The sequence below is a fragment of the Leptosomus discolor genome, chromosome 11, assembly GCF_034619465.1.
Source record: "Leptosomus discolor isolate bLepDis1 chromosome 11, bLepDis1.hap2, whole genome shotgun sequence".
Taxonomy (NCBI): Eukaryota; Metazoa; Chordata; class Aves; order Leptosomiformes; family Leptosomidae; genus Leptosomus; species Leptosomus discolor.
Window position 1 is genome coordinate 9608988 of NC_141401.1, and position 19476 is coordinate 9628463.

General features: G+C 47.0%; 1 protein-coding gene across 1 annotated transcript; it reads left to right on the plus strand.

Annotated features, from left to right (window-relative positions):
• Nucleotides 1-1120: 1120 nt before the first annotated feature.
• Nucleotides 1121-18144, plus strand: FAH (fumarylacetoacetate hydrolase). Its single transcript, XM_009947376.2, has 14 exons — nt 1121-1201; nt 4048-4158; nt 4745-4866; nt 5942-5991; nt 7459-7549; nt 8082-8179; nt 8431-8483; nt 9913-10012; nt 10687-10817; nt 11578-11653; nt 12247-12293; nt 13244-13345; nt 14326-14443; nt 18065-18144. Exons 1-14 carry the CDS (start codon nt 1121-1123, stop codon nt 18142-18144), a joined length of 1260 nt encoding a protein of 419 aa, XP_009945678.1.
• The last annotated feature ends 1332 nt before the right edge of the window (nt 18145-19476 follow it).

The window sequence follows — 19476 nt, forward strand, 5'->3', positions numbered from 1 at the left end:
TTGGAGTAAGCAGGTTCTACCCATGTCCTATGGCATGAAACATCACTGTGTGAAACCCGTTTCTTGTGGTCGCTGGAATGGAGCTGTACCTTAGGTACAGTAACTTTACAGAAGTTTGTGTGAGGCATTGTATTATTTAAATAAGACCCCCTTTCAAACAGCACCACGTGAGCTTGCATCTCCACTAGTGAAGAGCTGTCACAGATGGGCTGTCATCAATGCTGTTGTGTCATCTTACACCGAATATCTGGCTGTACAGCTTGCAGCATTTCTTCTAATGAGTCTCCTCTGCCAAAAAAGAAAGTTGAGCAGGAAACCAGTTCATTGGCTTGGCAGTCAAAGCATCTAACCATTTTTACTGAAAAGGGGTGGACTTGGTTATTTAGTTCTAATGTTGAGGATACTCTCTCACTGGTTTCCACTTTTCCTGAATATGGGTGAATTTTCTCCTGCAGGTGGGAGAAAGCTGGGGCTGGGAGCAGAAAGACCTGCCTTCCTGCTCTTTATGGGTGGTTGTACATATCTCCAGGTTTTCAAGCTGCTGGAACTATCTGGAGAAAACAGAGGGACTCGGTCAGGTGCAGCATTACAAAACTAAAAAGCACCCAAAGCTCAGTTTCAGGTGTGAGTTGTGCAACTTGCCAAGCGTTGCTGAGCTCCTGGTGGAAGAGCTGCTCAGTGTGGGCATAACCATTTCGCCCTGGCACGTAAGCAGCCCCTCAGAAGGTAACTGGGCGGAGTTACCTCTGGTCTTAGAGCTGTCTGCTCAGATCCCCCACCCGCAGCCATGTCCCTGGTAAAAGAAGGCCTCCGTTTCACGTGAGGGTTTATCGAGCGGGAAGAGCTTGTTTCTCCACCAGTCCCTACCTTGCCAGGAACAGTCAACATCTGCTGACTCATGCAGACCTCTGGCACTGATTAACTGCTGCTGGAGGGAGCAAGCGGAGGGGTGGGATGGAGGTGGGTCAGTGATTGGTTTGGGGCTGAGGACAGAGGGTGGGATTTGGTGCTTCTGTGCTCTGGGTTAGAACAGCTGGAGAGGAGCTTCCTCCCAGGAGGGCATGCAGCAGCCCGGGAGGTGGGGGCTCTTGTCGTAAGCAGGGACTGCTTGACGTTCAGCATGTCTTTCATCCAGGTAGACAAGGACTCTGATTTTCCTCTCCAAAATCTCCCCTATGGGGTTTTCTCCACTAAGCAGGAGGTGAGTAACTGCAGACTTTGTCCTTGGGGTGTTGTAACTGTCCCCAGGCTATGAATAAGAGCAGAAATTCCTGGCAGCCTCTTACAAGGAAAGGCTGAGAGACCTGGGGCTCTTTAGCCTGGAGAAGAGAAGACAGAGGGGACCTTATCAACACTTACAGATATCTGAAGGGCAGGTGTCAAGAGGATGGGGCCAGGCTCTTCTCAGTGGTGCCCTGTGACAGGACAAGGGGCAACGGGCACACACTGGAGCACAGGAACATGAGGAAAAACTTCTTTACTCTGAGGGTGGCAGAGCACTGGAACAGGCTGCCCAGGGGGGTTGTGGAGACTCCTTCCCTGGAGATACTCAAAACCTGCCTGGACGTGATCCTGTGTGACCTGCTGTAGGTGAACCTGCTTTAGCAGGGGGTTGGACTGGATGATCTCCAGAGGTCCCTTCCAACCCCTGCCATTCTGTGATTAAGGAAAACTTCCCAACCTGAGACACTTGCATGGGATTCCTGACTTGACAGCAAAACTGTAGCTGCCATGTTGTATTTTTTCTTAATGTGTTTATTTTAATGACAGCTTCTTTAAAATTGCACAGAAGAAAAGTGTTAATAGTTATGAGAAGTACTTTGTTTAACACATACAGTAGTTTTTGTGTGTGTTTGACTGTTTTTTGTGAAATCATTAAATCTGCGTTTGATCCTCTCCTAAGCAGAGGCACAGCACAGTTTACACTGATGCTTTTTAACTCGATCCTTCATTTTCTTTGTGACTGAACATAATCACACCGTCACCCTTAAGAAGACACATTAAATATTTATTTGAATTTACTGTTAGTTCTCTAGAAATAGTCCCCGCCCCTCTTGCACAACATGAACTGTCACAAGGGAAAAGTCTGAATTGAGAACACCATATTTGCAAGTGAGTGTTTCTGGTCTGCTAAGAGCCTGCTCTTGGTGAGTGTGTTTGCTGGCTGCAAAAGCCTTAAACCAGGGCACAAAATGTGCGTTTCATTTCTGTCTTTGCAGCTGACCTGTTGTGTTTTATTGGGCGTACGTTTATGCAGCGATGCATTGAACGTGTAAAAGTGTGTTATGTTTAAGGCTATGCCCAAAGGCTACAGGTTGAGCGAGCTTCAGGCCTTGTATTTTATGATCTTATAAGAAAACATGGTTCAACCTTTCTTCCAAGGAGGTAGCTCCCAGTTCCCATTTTCGTGAGGACTGAGCTCAGCTAGGCTGAACCTCACACCTCTGGATGCCTGCCAGGATGAAACCCCGGAGATGTGTCCTCCTGGAGAAAGGGAAACGAGCCAAGAGCTGCATCTCGGAAGGAAAAAGTGGAGGATTTATTTATCATTGCTCACAGAAGCTTCGTGATTATCACCTGGTTTCTGCTGTCTTGGCTTATCCATGCAGGTTTAAAAAAAAAAAAAGACTTTAAACCGGAAGATTGTCTTTTCTGATGTGGTATGTCCCAAAGATAAAACCGAGATGGTTCATTTAATCTCTTCCTAGATGTGTGGTTTGCTATCTAGCAAGTTTGGATTATTTTTCTGTCCTCTCCAGTAGCTGTTCTCTGAAGAAAATGTCTTCACTTAAACCCTATAAAAAGACAGGCAAGGACTTAGGGAAATTATTTAGGAAAATAGTGTTCTAAACGTAGCCCAATGTTTTAATGATTTTAAGCTAAAGCAGTGATGTCATTCCTGACTATCCCCGTTACAAATTAAGCTGGCATGACCTTTAGTTTTTTCTTGCAGGAATGTTTGCTGAGTAAATACTTATTATCACATTTGGAATCTTGTTTAGAAATTAAAGGTTAAAAAAATAGGCTTAATAGCATGGATTTTCATAGATGGTTATTCCCTTTTGGTAAACTAGTTTTCATAATGACTGTAACTCGTTTGTCTTTATGTGTATAAAGACACAAATACTTGAAATTTGCCTTTGAGTGCTGCACCGTTTTTATAACCCCCCGTACAGCTGGGGCAGAGCTGCAGTGGGATGGTCCGTGCTGCTCCTCCGCCGTCGCCGCCGGCTCCGCACGCGCTTGGCACCGGCCCTGCGAGAGCTGCGGTGGATGAACAGGGTCTTTGTGTCTGGGGTTGCATCTGCCTGGTGAATGCAGCCACCATCTACTGTACATGCGGGAAGCTGTTCCTATAGCGAGGATCGAGACTAGGGTTTGCACGCACGTCGTGGGCTCCTTGCATGGCGAGGGGAGGGTGGGTTACGTAGGGCAGCCTCGTTCAACGTGGTACAGAAATAATGTGGCTGAGCAAGATGCACCTCATTCCCGATATCGTCAGTGGAGTCTGGAGCAACCTTTGTCTTCTGGGGTGGAACGGTGGTGGAGAAATGCCTATTTCTCTCTCCAGTTACATGGTGAGAGGGATGAGATCAGTCCTGCCCATAGCGTGCCTATTGCTCAGTTCCCCACCTGTAGAAGGAGGAATAGCATTCTCCTACTTCACGGCATGTTTCAGATGTATGAGCTTATTCTGCATTAATGCATTAATGAGGGGTGGGAAAATACTTCTGGGGAAAAGGGAGCAGGGAAAGAAACCTCTGCTTGTCCTATCCTTCTCCCAAAAGACGGGGATGAGGAGAAGGTGCTCTCACACCCCTCAAGATCTGTAGGGAGTCTGCAATGATGTTCTGCCTCTATGTCTTAACATTTTTCAGCAGCCAGTCTCATCGGCTAGCTTTTCATGGTCGGTTGCTGTGATATCAGACCCTTGTCCTTGATAGGCTAAACTCTGTGTTCACTGTCTTCCCCCTGCTCTTTGGAGGATTTGTGGGTACAAGCATAAATTCTTCTTCTCTCCCCTCCCCTCCTTTTGCTACTTTGCAGCCTAGGCACAGGCTCGGGGTAGCGATTGGAGACCAGATTTTGGATCTCAGCGTCATTAAACATCTGTTCAACGGACCAGCTCTTGCCAAACATCAGCATGTCTTTGACCAGGTATTTATCAGAGTCCATTGTTCTGATTTCCACACACACTTTAGAAATATCTCATAAGGGATTTTAGTAACTTGTGGTGAGATAGTGGACATGAACGGGAAATGTGTTGTCGGGTGGGCTCTGCTTACAGGGGTCCAAAGGACATTTTCACTGAAAGTTTCATCAAAGTGGCAATGCAGGGGTCTGACACAAAGCTAAACGTTACTTCAGTCCTGCTTGTGCCTTCAGCACTTCATGGCATGGAATCAGATGGGATTGTAATGACAGGGCGGTTGTGTTAAGGGTAAAGGTAAATACAAATGACCTCTGGTTACAACTAGTTGAGGTACCAAAGCCCCTAAGGTCTGAAGTAGTGTGTTAGGACGGGCATGATGCAAACATGCAGCAGGTCCTGCTTCAGAGGACCTGTGTTGGGAGGACGGGAGTGCAGGCAGTTATGAACAGGGTGCACAGGCAATCTGGGCAGTCACCGCCGCCTAACCCCAACCCGCAGGCATTCAGCCCTGGGGTGAAAGTGCAGGACATCTTCCATGCATGCGAAGGTTAAGTAAAACGTGGTCTTTTCTCGCTCTGTATCACCGGTCAGCCTACCCTGAACGCCTTCATGGGTCTGGGCCGGGCGGCGTGGACGGAGGCGAGGGCTTTTCTCCAGAAGCTGCTGTCAGCCAACGAGCCGGCCCTGAGGGACAACGCCGAGCTGCGGAGAAGGTGGGGGAGCGGGGAGAGGCACTGCAGGGTGCGGTGACCTTTCAGCCGTGCCCTGCATCACCTGGTGATCCAAGGCACCAAAACTGAAATCTGAACGTGGCTACCTGCCGCCTACGTGGGAATTAACTGGGGTCTGAGCATGCTGAGAGCTTCCCCCTCTTAATTACATCTCTGATTAACTGACCACAGATCCAAGGTGTCACCCTCCACCTGGGAGCCCCGAGTGCTGCCCTGGTCTGTGCCCAGACCTGCCGCATCCCCTCCACCATGGCCTTCGCTGCAGACGTGGCTGCAAGGGTCTCCACTCCACCTCTCCCACCTCCCCCAGCACTGGGGCATCTTCTGGCGTGGGGAGACCCCCTGCAATTGCTTCTCAGAAACTGCCTGACTTTGCTAAAACTGAATCTGTTGTCGCAAACTGGCTTCAGATACGGGGCAGCGCAGTGGTGTGGGGGTGGGAGGGGAGGACTGTGCTCCGCTCCGTGCTGCGCTGATGGAAAACCTGCGTGTCCGTCCATCAATCGCACACCTTCCTGTTTGCCCAGAGTGGTGCTTTAAATGCTGCAAGCGCCTGCCCGGGCAGCAAGCAGGAGCCGTTCCTCCCTGTCTTGCTGGGGTGATTTAGGCACATAGGTGCAGGAGAGGGGTTGAACGGCTGCTTGACACAGGGACCTTCCCTGAGCAGGCCCAGCAGTTCAAGTCGGGCACCCCGAGAGCCGTGTCCCACAAAATCATCCTTTCCACGCAGCAGAGGCAGTGATGACCTGCTCAGCCGTGTGCACGGGCATGCAGTGTGCCGCCGTGCCCCTTGGAAAACCAGCCGGCTCGCCTCAGGCGTGCCTTCCTTACTGCTCACACCCTGACGGGTGCTCCTTTCGGTCATAACCATCCCTCTCACAGCAGCTTGTGCAGATGTCTTAGTTTTTCTGCAAGGTTTGTTTTTTCCTGCAAGGCTTTGCAAAATACATTAAGGAAGGAGCTAGGAGAGAAAGTCAGCCTCTTACATGCTTATAAACCACTGGCGGGCAAGAACTGCAAATTTTTGGAGAGCTGAAGTAGTTGTTTTCCATTTCAGAGCATTTGTACCTCAAGCTTCTGCGATGATGCACCTGCCAGCCCGCATCGGTGAGTCTCCTGCAGCTGACGGCTGCTCAGCGCTGCCCTTTGCTCCCGCCTGGAGAAGCTGCTTTATTTCCAACTTGCTCAGACAGACAGATCATAGATGTGACAGGGAATGGGTTTTGCAGGAGCCAGAAGTAGTTTATTGTACGTAATGAAAGGTAGGTGCTGTCTGCGGCACAAGAATAAAAGCCTGGGGAAGCTCAATAGCAGCCAGAAAATTCCTGGATGCAATTTTCACTAAATCAGGGTTGTCTGGTGCCACATAACTCTTGTCAGCAGCTTGGCATCACCAAAGGCCTTTGTGACTAGAGCCAGGGAAGAAACACTTGTTCAGTTTCCAACATTTTCCCTATTTGCCAGCAGAAAATAGTTTAGATCTTCCAAAGTTTTGCAAGGCAGATACTCCGGCATAGCCTCAGAAACAACCATGATTCTCTGCTCCCAGGCTGTTACTCTGCATCCCAAATCTTACCTTCACTCCCATGACGCCATGGTCTGCTTTGGAGTTAGTGTATCTGTACAGGTATTTAACAGAAATTTATATGTGGACCCAAACCAACTTGATCAAAATCACTCAAGGGATGTGACTTTCCCAGGAGCAGGGATGTGAACTTGCCCATTTCCCAGCCAAGCCCTGTTCCCCCTGGGCTTTTAGCTCCTGCGGGGCACAGCCCTCGTTTGGGACAGTCTGGCCTGGCCCAAAGGAACCATGACGAGTTCCCGTAGATGTGATACCTTCCTGAAAATAGTTCCAGGTTGAATATGTCTTGTCAAAAAATTGCTGGCTCCTGGCAGTCGTGAGTGCTGTGAGAGTGCTGCCCTGGCAGTATGACATTGGCCGATCGTGCAACTACAAGTTATTTAGGTTTCCACCACGTTTCTCTTCAGCTCTGTCCTTGCAGGGTTCGTGCTTGTCCTGAGAGCAAGCCCTGGCTGTATCTTCTACTGGGGCTGCGAGAGAACTGGCTGAGCTTGCAGAACCACTGAACGTAATGGAAATGCCCCCTCCCAAGCTGAGGTTTTTTCCCCCCAAATTTCCCTCTGGTTTCCCACGGAGGGGCCGGTGGGGAGCTGTTTGCCAGGGATGGCAGCAGAGGGCAGCAGATGTCCTGAGTATGAGCCGAGTCCCTCACCCGGGCACCGCCGTCAAGGCAGAGCGAGCGGTGGGACCGGGCTTGCCTCTGGAAAGCTGGCTGCTGCTTTAGGTCCTTGCGCTTCTCCCCCCTCTTCTCTACTGGAGGCTTCCAAAAAAAAAGGCCAGTTTTGTAGGCATAATTTATAGGTGAACTGTTAATCACCACCTTCATACTATTAATTACATCCCTGTGCTAATAACACTAAATGTTGCTACATGCCTCTGTCTCCTTTTCTGCTCTTTTCATTGCCAGCAGTGCACGATGTGCTTTAGCCCCAGCAGGTGAGGGACTTTCCTACCATTGATCCCTATTTTATGGGCTTCTTTCCATGCAGGAGATTACACTGACTTCTATTCTTCACGCCAACATGCCACAAACGTCGGGATCATGTTCAGGGGGAAGGAGAACGCCTTGATGCCTAACTGGTGGGTACTTCAGGTTTTTCTCTGGTGCAGCATTATTTTGCATGCTTATCTATATGTATATACAATTTTTTAACGATTTCATTAGTCTTTAAGCAAAATACTGTTTTCAGTTCATAGCAGATGAGAATCTGTACTGTCAAGAGTTCAGTAACAGAACTGAAAACCACATTTCCCCAGCCTTAGCCGAGTCTGCATGCATTTTGTTGCAGCACTGATTATAGTGCAGGCCTCCAGTTCAAAAACAGATTTACCTAAGAAATTGTTTTTTGCTGAGTGACGAGAAAGCAGGGTTTAAGCTCCAAGGAATTAAGTGCAGCAGCGGCACAAAAGGGCATTAACACAGCCACATGGCTTTGGATTATAGTTTCTTCACGTCTTTATCTCAGAGCAAGTAAGGTGCAAATGTCCATGCCCATCTCTGCAGAGCTCTCGCTTTGTACCCCACATCCCCGTGGTGCTCCTGCCCCGAAAAGCTGCTCTGGATGGTGATGATTACACAGCTAACCCACGCTCTGTGATGCTCTTTCACAAGGCTGCACTTACCTGTCGGTTATCATGGCCGGGCATCGTCTGTTGTGGTGTCTGGGACGCCCATCCGGAGACCTGTGGGGCAAATGAAACCTGACAATGGTGAGTCCGTGGTAGGCTTTTGACGTGGCTTCTTATATTTTTTTAAATTTTTCTTCCACATCATAGAATAGTGGAGAGGAAAGGTCTTGGATGCCTTGTCTAAAGCCCAGCCTGGGGTCAGGGCAAGAGAAGGCCCTGAGCTAAGTCCATCTTGTGTTTGCAAGCCAGGCAGCATCAGCTGCTCTGTTTCTTCTGGCTTTTATTTCCCTACACGCTTCCCTGTTGTAAAATACTCTTTCTTCTACCCGCAGATAAACCTCCAGTGTTTGGTGCTTGTAAACGTCTGGATATCGAGCTAGAAATGGTAAGATGGGGCTTTTTTCCCTACCACTTGAAAAAACATTAAAATAGAAACAGGGAAGAAAAGGTAGGTTTGGCTTCTTCTAAAATGAATATCTCATAAGGTCCATTCCTGTGTTTCCCTCTGAGTCTGTGCAGCAGGGAGTAAAGATTTCTGTGGAGGAAACCTTCCCTTCTGACGAATTGCAGGGTGCGTTAGTTCATGGGGTGGTTCGCTAATAGAGCTTTTAGGCTGGAAACAGCTCGCCTGGCCAAATCTGAGCACTAGTGCAGCAGTCTGGAAGCAGGCAGGCGTAATTCTAATTATCAGACACCACAGCCTGTTATCTGGTTAGCAGTTACCTCTGCACTGCAGCCAGGATCTTTTAATGGATGCTGGGGATTTTGGAAATACAAGCTGTCTGCACCTTGAGCCCAGAGCAGAGGAAGCCATGAGTTCTTGGGAGTACAATTCAAACTCCTCATCCTTCGGGCTGGAAAGATGAAACCTCTGCTGTGGCTGTTGTAATAAAACATCCTTGGAAGGTGCATCTTCTTGTGGCTTAGTGTGGTCTAGAAGGGAGAGTTTTATAGGGTTGTTCATTATGATTTATATGATTTATGTGATTTTTATATTCTCTCCCGTTTAAAAAAAAAACAATGGAAGAAGTGTAATATTAAGGGAAATGAACTGAAAGCCTTTAGTCCTGTATGCTTTGCAGATCAATGCTATAAAGTGGGAGGCAGTCCCATAAAGTGGGAGGCAGTCCCATAAAGTGGGAGGCAGTCCCATGAAGTGGGGTACACGAAGTCCTGCTTTACCTCTGCTTTGCAGCCTGAGTTTTACTGCTGGCTGCTGTGAGAGCGGATTTAGGCTGATGAAGGATTTGGAAGACAAAACTTCCGTATTGTTGGCAAAAAGAGACAACTGAGATTCCTTGTAGAATGCTCTGCCACATGCTCAGGCCGTACATGTTCTAAGAGAGCAATTGCAGGCACCCAGTTCATGACCCATTTTACTTGGCACATTTCTTCACCTGCCTCCTCTTCCCCACTGCCAGGAGAGGCTCCAGCCACATTCAGCATCCCCTCAGATGACTTTAAACTCTTCGCTGTTCACTGTCTGCAGCAAATAGTCATTTCAGTGGGCAAACCTGTTCTGCATCCGGATTGTAATTAGGAGGGACCATTTTTGCTCCTGCGTTTCGACAACATCGTGCCCTTATTTAAGGACTGTCTCTTAGCAACACAGTGCTCTTAAGTATTCCAAGCCTGCCAGCTTCATGGAAGGGAAGAAAGAGGGAGTAGGCCATGGGTTTTGTCTAATTGTGTATGGAAATGATGCAAAATCCCACCCTGCCAAGCCTCTGTTGCTCGTGCGTGTAACCCTCTGTGCAGTACAGATTCTTAGCTTCAAAAAGTTCCTTAATGAACATTTTGCTTTTCAATTTCAGGCATTCTTTGTAGGTCCTGGAAACAACTACGGGGAGCCAATTCCTATCAGCAGAGCCCAGGAGCACATCTTTGGGATGGTCCTTATGAATGACTGGAGTGGTAACTGGTGCTGCGGGAGTCTGCCTGGAGAGGGGAAACCCTACATAGGGATAAATTATATATTTTAATAGCAGAATAGCGATCATTGAAACCACTGGGTACGGTTGAAAGGGATGAAAATGGAATACTGTCTGCATTTCTCAGGCTCTATCTCAATCCATCTTCAATCAATCAGTAGAACCAGAAATTGCTGCCTAATGAAGATTTATTTACTTATGAAAGAGCTAGTATCAGTCTAGTTTCTTCCAGGCAGGGATGGAGCAGCCCTAAGGATGGTGATTCTAACAGAGGATTGATTTCAGTGTCAGGAGTAGGAAAAGGATTAGGTGATCACAAATCCCTCAGTCTCTGTATAGATTTAACTAGTTGAAATTGGCCCTACAATGGGCATGGACGATTACCGGGTGTAAAACCATTAACTAAACCAGGGATAAACATACTGGTTATATGAGGATGGCCTGACTTGTTTTAATTATTGCTGACTTTTCTTGCTCATGTAGCTGGTCTAAGAAAATTGGTTTGAGGGTCTGAAAGTGACAGAATTAAATCAGGATTTGGGCACAATGGCTAGAAAAGAGTGGTGATAACATTTCCAGTCCCTGTTACTCTTTCACAGGTGTGATGGCTGCACAACACCTAGGGTATGTTTAACAGCATTGCTTTTCTCTTCCTAGCCCGTGACATCCAGAAATGGGAATACGTTCCTCTGGGTCCATTCCTGAGCAAGAGCTTTGGCACGACCATCTCTCCTTGGGTTGTTACCATGGAAGCTCTCATGCCATTCGTGTTGCCAAACCCTGTCCAGGTTAGCAAGAGAAAGGGTTGAAATAAAGCAAAAGCAGTGCTAGAAAAATCTGAGCAGAACTGGTAGGTCCCATCAGTAGAAATCACTGAGCTGTATCAATGCCAAGCACTTTCTTCATGGAGTTTACAACTGTGATCCTGCTTCCAAACATATGAATGCACCCTGGGTCCTCTGAGTTCAAATGCCGATTGATATCAGTGGCGCTGGCACATGGTGCCGTGAGCTGTCATCCTGCCTGCTTGAGCAGGGCAGAAAAATCGTATTTAAAACACCTGGAAAATAAACGGATCAGAGAGCTTCTTGTTAGCATTTGGAAGCACTTAGCATCCAGCAAGCAGTGGAGAGAGAGTGGACTTAGGCCAAAACACTTTGTTCAAGCATTTCCAGTTGTCTGCATTATGCAGACTTCTAGTTAAAATTGAAAAAGATAATAATGAGTCTTGCAGAGAACTCACCATCTTCTCTGCGCAGGCACAGAGCAAAGGTGTGCTTCTTGGATTAACATCCACGCCGTCACGTTGGAGAGGGCTTCTGCAGCCCGCATGTGGAAAAGGAATCAGATTATATGGATATCACATCTGTTCAGAAAGATCTTTAAAAGTGTGAGCATGAGAGCAAGCAAAGCAATAGTCTGAGCAGTAGTAGCAGTGAAGTAAACGGGGTGTGGGCGCAGGCTGGTTAAGCAAAAAGTCACGGGGATGCCTCGTGGAATTTTTCCTTTCTGTTTGTTTAGACTGTGATGCCTTTTATATGCTTTTAGGATCCCAAGCTGCTGCCCTACCTTCAGGATAAAGAACCCTACACTTTTGACATCAAGCTCTTTGTTGCTATTAAAGGTACGGCAATGCTGAGTGGGTTATGAAGCTGAAATTGCCCATTAAGGAATGCAGAACAACCACATATTTCAGACAATTTGCTCTTGGCTCTGCGGTCCTCCTTTTCCATCGTTGCCCAGATTGCCTCTGTCAAAGAAAGAGGCAAAGCTCTTCATGCTCCCCGGTGGCCGTGCAGCAATGTGTCAAGGAGGGAAGGCCTCCGAGACGATCGGCTTGTGATGAGGAGTGTCCCTGTGGGGCTGCCTGCATGGGCAGGGCTAAGCAGGGCATGGAAAGAGCAGATGTATGTGGGATTCAGATGCTAACCCAGCTCAGACCCCCAGCTCCTGGCCCTGCTGACCGGTAGGTCCAGATGTTGCTCCTGTAGTTGAGCAGAGAGTAGGAAATGGGCGGCTTGATGCTACCCTGGTGCCATCCACACGCTTGTTTACTATGAAATGCTGGCCTTCATATCCATTGAAAATGTTATTACTTGTTTCTTCCTAGGGATTACAATGATAAAAGAAGTCTCCATCCATCTGCAAAATCAAAAGACTCCAAAATCATTCATCCAACACAGATTGCTCCCATTTCTTGTTTTTTATTTTCTGCAGGAGAAGGAATGAGCATGCCAGCTACTATATGCAGAAGCAATTTCAAGGTACGATTCCAGTATCTTTTATTTGTTTGAAATCTTGCTGATGCCATCAACTCCAGCCTTAGGCAATTTCAAACATTGATCTTTGAAGATCAGACCTGGTGCGTGCGTGCGCAGGGGACAGAGGGAAAAGAGTGGAGGGTGGTGGGAGATCACACAGAGACACCTGAGTGCTTGAGCACCGAAGAAGCGGGCAGCTCTTCCTGCTGCTCGGTTTAGGGTGCTCAGAGCATCGTAAGTTGTGTGCTCATTAGGCAAGGAGCGGTGAGAGGGAGGCACTCGCAGGCGAAGGGGCTTGCCTCTTGCTGGGCCGAGGTGCGGCCGGTAATTTAGATCCAGACTCGATGCTGCAACATCGCCCCGAGCCCGGGGCTGCCCCGGCCCCTCGACGGGCAGCGGGGTGGCTCTGCCTCTACAGACTGATTGAAGCCAGGAGGTACATGTACCAGCTGCAGCATTTCTCGATCAATTTTATATTCACATTTGGTTCTTTGCATAGTAATTACCTTAATCAGTAAATCAGTACTCAGCAAATCAGTAATATGGAGAATTTTCTATAAAGCCATTAAAATACTGGACTTAATCATGGATCCTGGGTCAACAGTGCTGGCCTTAAAAGAGCAAGAAGAAGAGAAATGACATCCAGCTGAATAAAGAAAAATTTCAAGGGACTAAATTGCATGTTAAAGTGTGTATTTTATACGCACATAGCAGCTCCTGGTCATGATTTAGAAAGCAACTAGCCAGGCCACAGTAACTATCAACAGTGCAGCATTAAGTGACTGTGGAGGTTGTTTTTAGGCTGCTAAACGTTCCTGATTAAATGAGGAAACTTTTGTTTGGGGGCAGTCTAACCAGCATCACCCCAAGAATGCAATACATTCTACATAGCCTAATGGCACGTCAGAGGTTTGTCCTCCTTTGCTTTAGCCTCCTCTTCCTCCTTCCTCCAGCACATGTACTGGACCATGAAACAGCAACTGGCTCATCATTCCATCAACGGGTGCAACCTCAGACCTGGAGATCTCCTGGCCTCTGGCACAATCAGTGGACCCGTAAGTGTTTAAATAATGGCAGTCACTGGGAACTGGTCAGCAATCCAAAACCACCCGAGCAGGGCTTTGGGTCTAAGCTCTGTTTGATTTGAGCAGCCATGAAAATATCTGCAGTTCTTTCCTTTGGGCTGATGCTTTGGTAGCCCTGAAATCACACTGAGAACTGGTGGAGTTTTTGTTGTTATTGTTTTTTTTTTTGTTTTTAATCTCTCCTGCATTCTTTTCCCTAAGAACTATTTTACTGCAGATGCAAATTAATCTCTGTGCACAAGCATCACTTGGCCCCTTTATGCTCTATGAAATGCAGCTTTTTTGATTCTGAGAAGAACATAAAAGGTGCATGGGTGTAACTTTTATTTTCTCTAACACTACGTATTTGGAGTGAACTTCACAAGCTATTACTCCCCTTGAACTGCCATATGGACAGTTGTTGCAATATATGGGTAACATGCACTTTCTGAAACATCAAATATAAATCCTGTTCATGCTGTCTGAAAGACAGCCTCAGGTAAGTTGTTTCCAAGTTGGGATAACTACACTTCGATTTTGAGCTTCTCTGAAGAGCTTTTTGCTTCCTTCAAACTATTGTACTGCAGACTGACATTAAAGACTTACAAACATTCACCAGCTTTGTTCTCCTGAAGAACAAAAATCTGAAACGTGACTGCATAAAAGCACTGGATTTGTAGCAGTGCCCTCAATTTGTTTCCTTTCTTGCTGTAGCAGACCCAAGCCACTTTTACAGGGTTTAGCACTACGTTAAACACACCAGATAACAGCTGGAAGTGTGACTGCTTACAGCGAGCAAGCAATTAAAATGCAAAGGCAGGAAAACAAGGCAAGGTATCAATGAATTAAACCAACAGCAAAACTCTATTCTATAGAGCAACATGTTTGTGTGTCTGCTTCCAGGAGCAAGCAGCTTAACAACAGGACAGATACTAAAAAGTTATTTATTTGTTTATGAACTCTTGCTGCAGGAGCCGGAGAGCTTTGGCTCCATGCTGGAGCTGTCCTGGAATGGGACAAAAGAAATCCCTCTTGGCCATGGACAGTCTCGTAAATTCCTGCAGGACGGAGATGAAATCATTTTGACAGGTAATGGCCGAGCAACTGCTCTTGCACTGCAGCAAGGACGCGTTTCCATAGATGGATCCCAGTGGCATAAGCGCCTGGCAGGGAGACGGGCTGTGCTGTACATACCTGCCCCACAAGCACAGTCATTTCCATCCTACCTGTCAGGAGGCAAAAGCAGGTGGATAGAAATTTCCCTGCAATAAATGCTTTCTGGACTAGGTTATTTGCTTTGCTAAGTGCTTGCTGATCTTGCTATGCCTGTGCGTGAGCGCTGAGGGGACAATGGTTTGCCTTTGTGGGCAAAAATATCCTGGGACAAGAAGGAGTTGATGTATTGTTGCCGCCACAGTCTAAATTTGCATGTAGAACACAGCTTGGCAAATGCTGAAAAAAGTTATTTTGCAAATTATTTTGCAAATAATATTTCATTTGTAACAGAGGCGTATTCAATAAAGTGTGTTGCAAATTAAATATGTGGAGAACAGCATGAAGCCTGCCAGAACAGCTGACCAGCTCCTCTCTGAAAAGGGCTGTGCTTGAGAGCTGTTTCATGCTGGGCTGTGGTTTTTTCATCTTGATAAACTAAGGGGTTTATGAATTAGTATCTACCATGGTGTTTTGTGATCTAAATCCCTCTCCTGCTTCTTTTTTAATCCAAAGACTAGTGCAAAACAAATCTATTTTTTTCCTTGCCTCTCATCTTGTCAACGCCTTGATGGCTTTGAGGTGGCAAATATTTGGCAAGAACAGCCACAAGAAACTTTTGATTCAAGCCTGCGTATGTCTTTGCTGTTTTTAAAGACTATCTTGTGGGATGTTGTGCAGCATCAGATGAGACCCAGCCCGTGCCACACCTGGCTCTGAGCAACCCCATCACGCTGATGTGACCAGAGATAGTCTGCACAGAGAACAAAATGGCTCAAGCGATGAGGAAACACTTACAAATGTGACTTAGGGCAGAGAAAAAGTGAGTGACTAATGCCTGTGCAGCAACCTGAGGGACATGACAGTGTGATGACAGTATGTGTTCGCATACCTGTGCCTGCTTAATCCAACCTTTTAGGATTTTTGCCAAAATAGTCTATAATACCTCATTTTTTTCAGAAAGCTTTTTAACAAAACCCAAGAACTTTTCTGTGATGAAAAAAAGAGAATATATTCCAGTCCCCCAGTGATGGCTCTATAAGCAGTTTTGGTAGTGCTGCAGCCGGAGCCCCAGCGCCTCCTGCCTGGCAGCCTACACAATAGCTTTGAAATCATGTTTCTGTGAGGTGCTGCCAGTCTTGCAGAGGAAGATACAGAGACAATTGGAGATTGAGATGTACTGGAGAGACCTGTAGATGGTGAAACTGAGGAGTCCCCAATACCTCTAACATCCTTCAGCCTCCCAACAACCCAGCGACTACTCAGTGCAGAGAGACACTCCTCCAGCAATTCACAGTCCCACATCGCCCTCCAGATTTGCCAGTCTTCTTCCAGTAACTATGGCTAGTGCCCTAAATTAGGGTACAGCGAGGTATTATGAACATCCCTTTGGAGTTACACACTGACATCCTTATTGGCAATGAGTTTGGGAGCTGCAGGCACAAGTTGTCCACATGAGGGACAAACGAGACTAGGCTGTGCCCCATGTTGTTCTTCATTCCCAGAACATGCTGTGTTACTTAAATAAATACTTTATATCCTGGATGTCTTTCATCTTTAAAGATGACACGATGACACTGCTGTTAACCTGGATGAAGGCACCGTTGCCCCAGCGGGACAGTCCCGTGTTAATCGGTCTGCTGCGGTATTTTACACCAGCAACAGTTTGTGACTGTAGTGATCAGGGCATCGCACCATTCACAGGAGTCAGGTGCTGCTGGGGCTGTCTGCTGGGACAGTTTGGGATCTGCTGCTATTTAGTGATGTATGGCAGGTCCGGTGCCTTTAGGCACCCTTGAGGCAGGGCTAGTGCTACTGCATCCTCTCAGGACATTCACTCAGACAGTGCCATTAGCTCTTGCCAAGTGCCAAGCTCATAATTTCTGGTTTCCTATTTCAACTTTGTGTTCTTGCTCCCCTTGTGGGAGTTATTTCAAAGCCTTAACACATAAAATGAGAGAAATATGTTTTTCCCAAGAAGTGCATCTCAGGGAGGGAGCACGGTAAGGGAAGGGTTGCTGATGGTGTGCTGCAGCCGGCTGCAGAAATCTCTCTGTAGCTCCTTGGCACTCAGCTCAGGCCGGTGCTGCTGGCAGCACAGAGCTTGCTTTGTTAAACGTGCCGCTCCTTGGTGCTGCTCTAAGTGGTGGCTGACAGCAGGAATAACTAAACTGGACTGAAATAATAACCCGCCGCTCAAAGGAAAGCTGGCAATGAAGCCTAATGAGACAAATGGAGACTGAGCTGAGCCTTAAAGCAAGTGTCTTACTCAAGTATTGCTTACGCACGAGGATTACCCAGCAGATACTGGGACGGTGTCTGTGGGCAGGCTGTTACGCAAGGCACTGCTGTCCTTGGGGAAACTTCGTTTCAGCCTGGCTGTGAGAGCTGCACTGTGGGTTAGAGCTGGCAGGGTCTGTCCTCATGCTGCCATAACTTTGGCTGCCCTGCAGCCTGAGCCCACCCATCCTCCTCTTCCTCGGAGGAGGTTTCCACTGATCCATGCTGAGGGTGGGAATTAGGGTTAAGGTCTGTTCTGTTCAGCTCCCTCTTGGTTTCTCAGAGGCAGCTGATTTTTATCACGCGCAGGGAAGATGAGGTGTTCCATTATTTTAAGAAAATCCATCTCTATCAGTCCTTAAAATACAGCATATGCCATTTGTGTCCTTCCTTTGATCAGCTGTTGTCGCAGAGAGATACAGTAGGTCTCCTCAGCTGTTTCTTCCCAGAATAGTCTTCCCAGATGGGCCAGAAGTCCCTGGCTGTGTCCCTTCCCCTCCTTCATCTGCAGCTTTGCTAATGGATGCTGTTTCTGGAGCAGCTCAGCTGGCCCGTGGCAGCAAGAGTTGCTGCAGCATCTCCGTCCTAATGTCATCTCTCACATCACACAAGAGTAGGGAGAGATTGCATCGTCCTGTAGTTAGAGATGTTGTCACAGGCTGGTAACTTCCACAGCAGTCAGCAGACCTTCAATGCCTGTTTATATAATAGAGGATAAATTAATATTTTGAGTCAGATGCTGAGTTTCATGGAACTAGGTGGCTTGATTTTAGCAAGCGAAACAGATTCTGCAAGGCTAGTCCCTGCTGTTTGAAGGGGTTTAATGATCATCCTTCTGGCTATAAGCATCCCGATGTCCCAAGAGCAGTCCTAATGCTGCAGAAAGAGAATCCAGGTTTACTTTTACCAATTGCAAGGCTGGGCCAGGCAGCAAATCACCTTGCCAGTTAGACTGATGATGCTGCAGGTTAGTTTTGAAAACAGAAATATCAGACATCTTGTTTGCTCTTTGATCAATTCACTGAACTTGCATATTGCTGTGCTTACAATTTTGTGCTTCTTTTTTCTTTAGTATATTCCTGGGCTACTTGAACTCTTCCAGGTGTTCTTTTTTTTTACCCCTCATTGCATGTCTGAGATGCTTCCACTCATTTTTGATCTCTTTATGCCTTTATTCACTTTTATTCCTGGCAAAATCCTGTTATTTTCTGGCCCTAGGTTACTGCCAGGGCAACGGCTTCCGTGTGGGATTCGGCCAGTGCTCAGGAAAAATTCTTCCAGCCCTGTCAGATCCATGATGACTGGAGCAAGGTGACATCCGAGGAGAAGGATCTCTCCCCCCACCTCTAACAGTCATGCTGGTGTATTCAGGTTTATTATTTTTATATGAGTGATTGGAATCTTATTATTTTTAATTATCAATAAATATCTTAAAGATGAATGTGGTTCTCTGGTGTGATAAGAAAAGGATTTCAATACTAGCTTAAAATTCTTGGAATAAGAATAAGATGGTTGAAATGGAAAGTGAGATTTCTAACTCTTCTACTGTAGTAATTTTTTTTTTTTGTAATTATAAAAAGAGGCTTTCAAGTAAACTTAAATATTCAGAGCACTAGGTTGATGATAACAGCTGAGATTGAACGCTGAATTCTCTTTTTCACAGAGTTAATATGCTGGAGGTAAAATCCTGAAGGCGAGTTGCATATGGATGCTAGAAACTTGTAGACCATGCTGAGTAAAAGAGAGTTACGTGACTAGGCCCTAACTAGTGTGTAACAAAGCAATTTGTAAATGAGATAAACAATACAACTGAAAGCAACAGGAAAGCACAACAAAAAGGTACTAGACAAACTTAACAAACATTTAAAACAGCGAAAACAGGAATTGTACTGTACAAAACACCCCAACCCACCAACAAACAACTGACGATGACTGAGACGGCTCAGCACTAAACTCTGGCAGCTTAGAAAGAAAATCTGTGCAGGCTTTGGAGTTCAACCCTTACACTGTAGTGCTGGTGAGTTCCTGGAAATAAACCCCAGCAGACTGCAGCCTCCAGCTGCTGCCCTCCCCACGCCCTGGGAGCAGGCGGGTTGTCCCTGCTCCTCCTGCCCTTACACAGGCAGAGGTAACTCTCTGTGTCCCAGAACAGAGACTGATGCCAGCCCTGAGATGGGAGCCTGTGCTGGGGCACCCCTCAGAAGAGAGCATGGAGATGCCTCCTGCATCTTGGGTTTAGAGAAGGGAATTCCCCATTTCTCTCACCCTTTGCATCAGCTTCCCTGGAGTCACGGAGGAAAGGTGAACTTCATGGCTGGAGTCATCCCCAGGCGCTCACTGGTGGCAGTCACACCTTGTCACCTAACAGGGGCTGCGGTAAGAGGACACTGAGGAGGCAGGCTCCCTTCCTGCACTCCTAAAAGGCATCTCTTGCCATGGCATCCCCTTGCAGCAGGCAGTAAACAAAGCCACATGCCACTTTTCTCAAGTGTAAAGGGCATCTGCCGTCTCCCGCTGGTCTACAAATCAATTTAACTCTATGGCCAAGTGCCAAATCACATCAATTAGAGGATATTACTGACTGAAGGAGCTCAGGAGACCGGATAATGAACTCTGGTACAGTGCAAGGG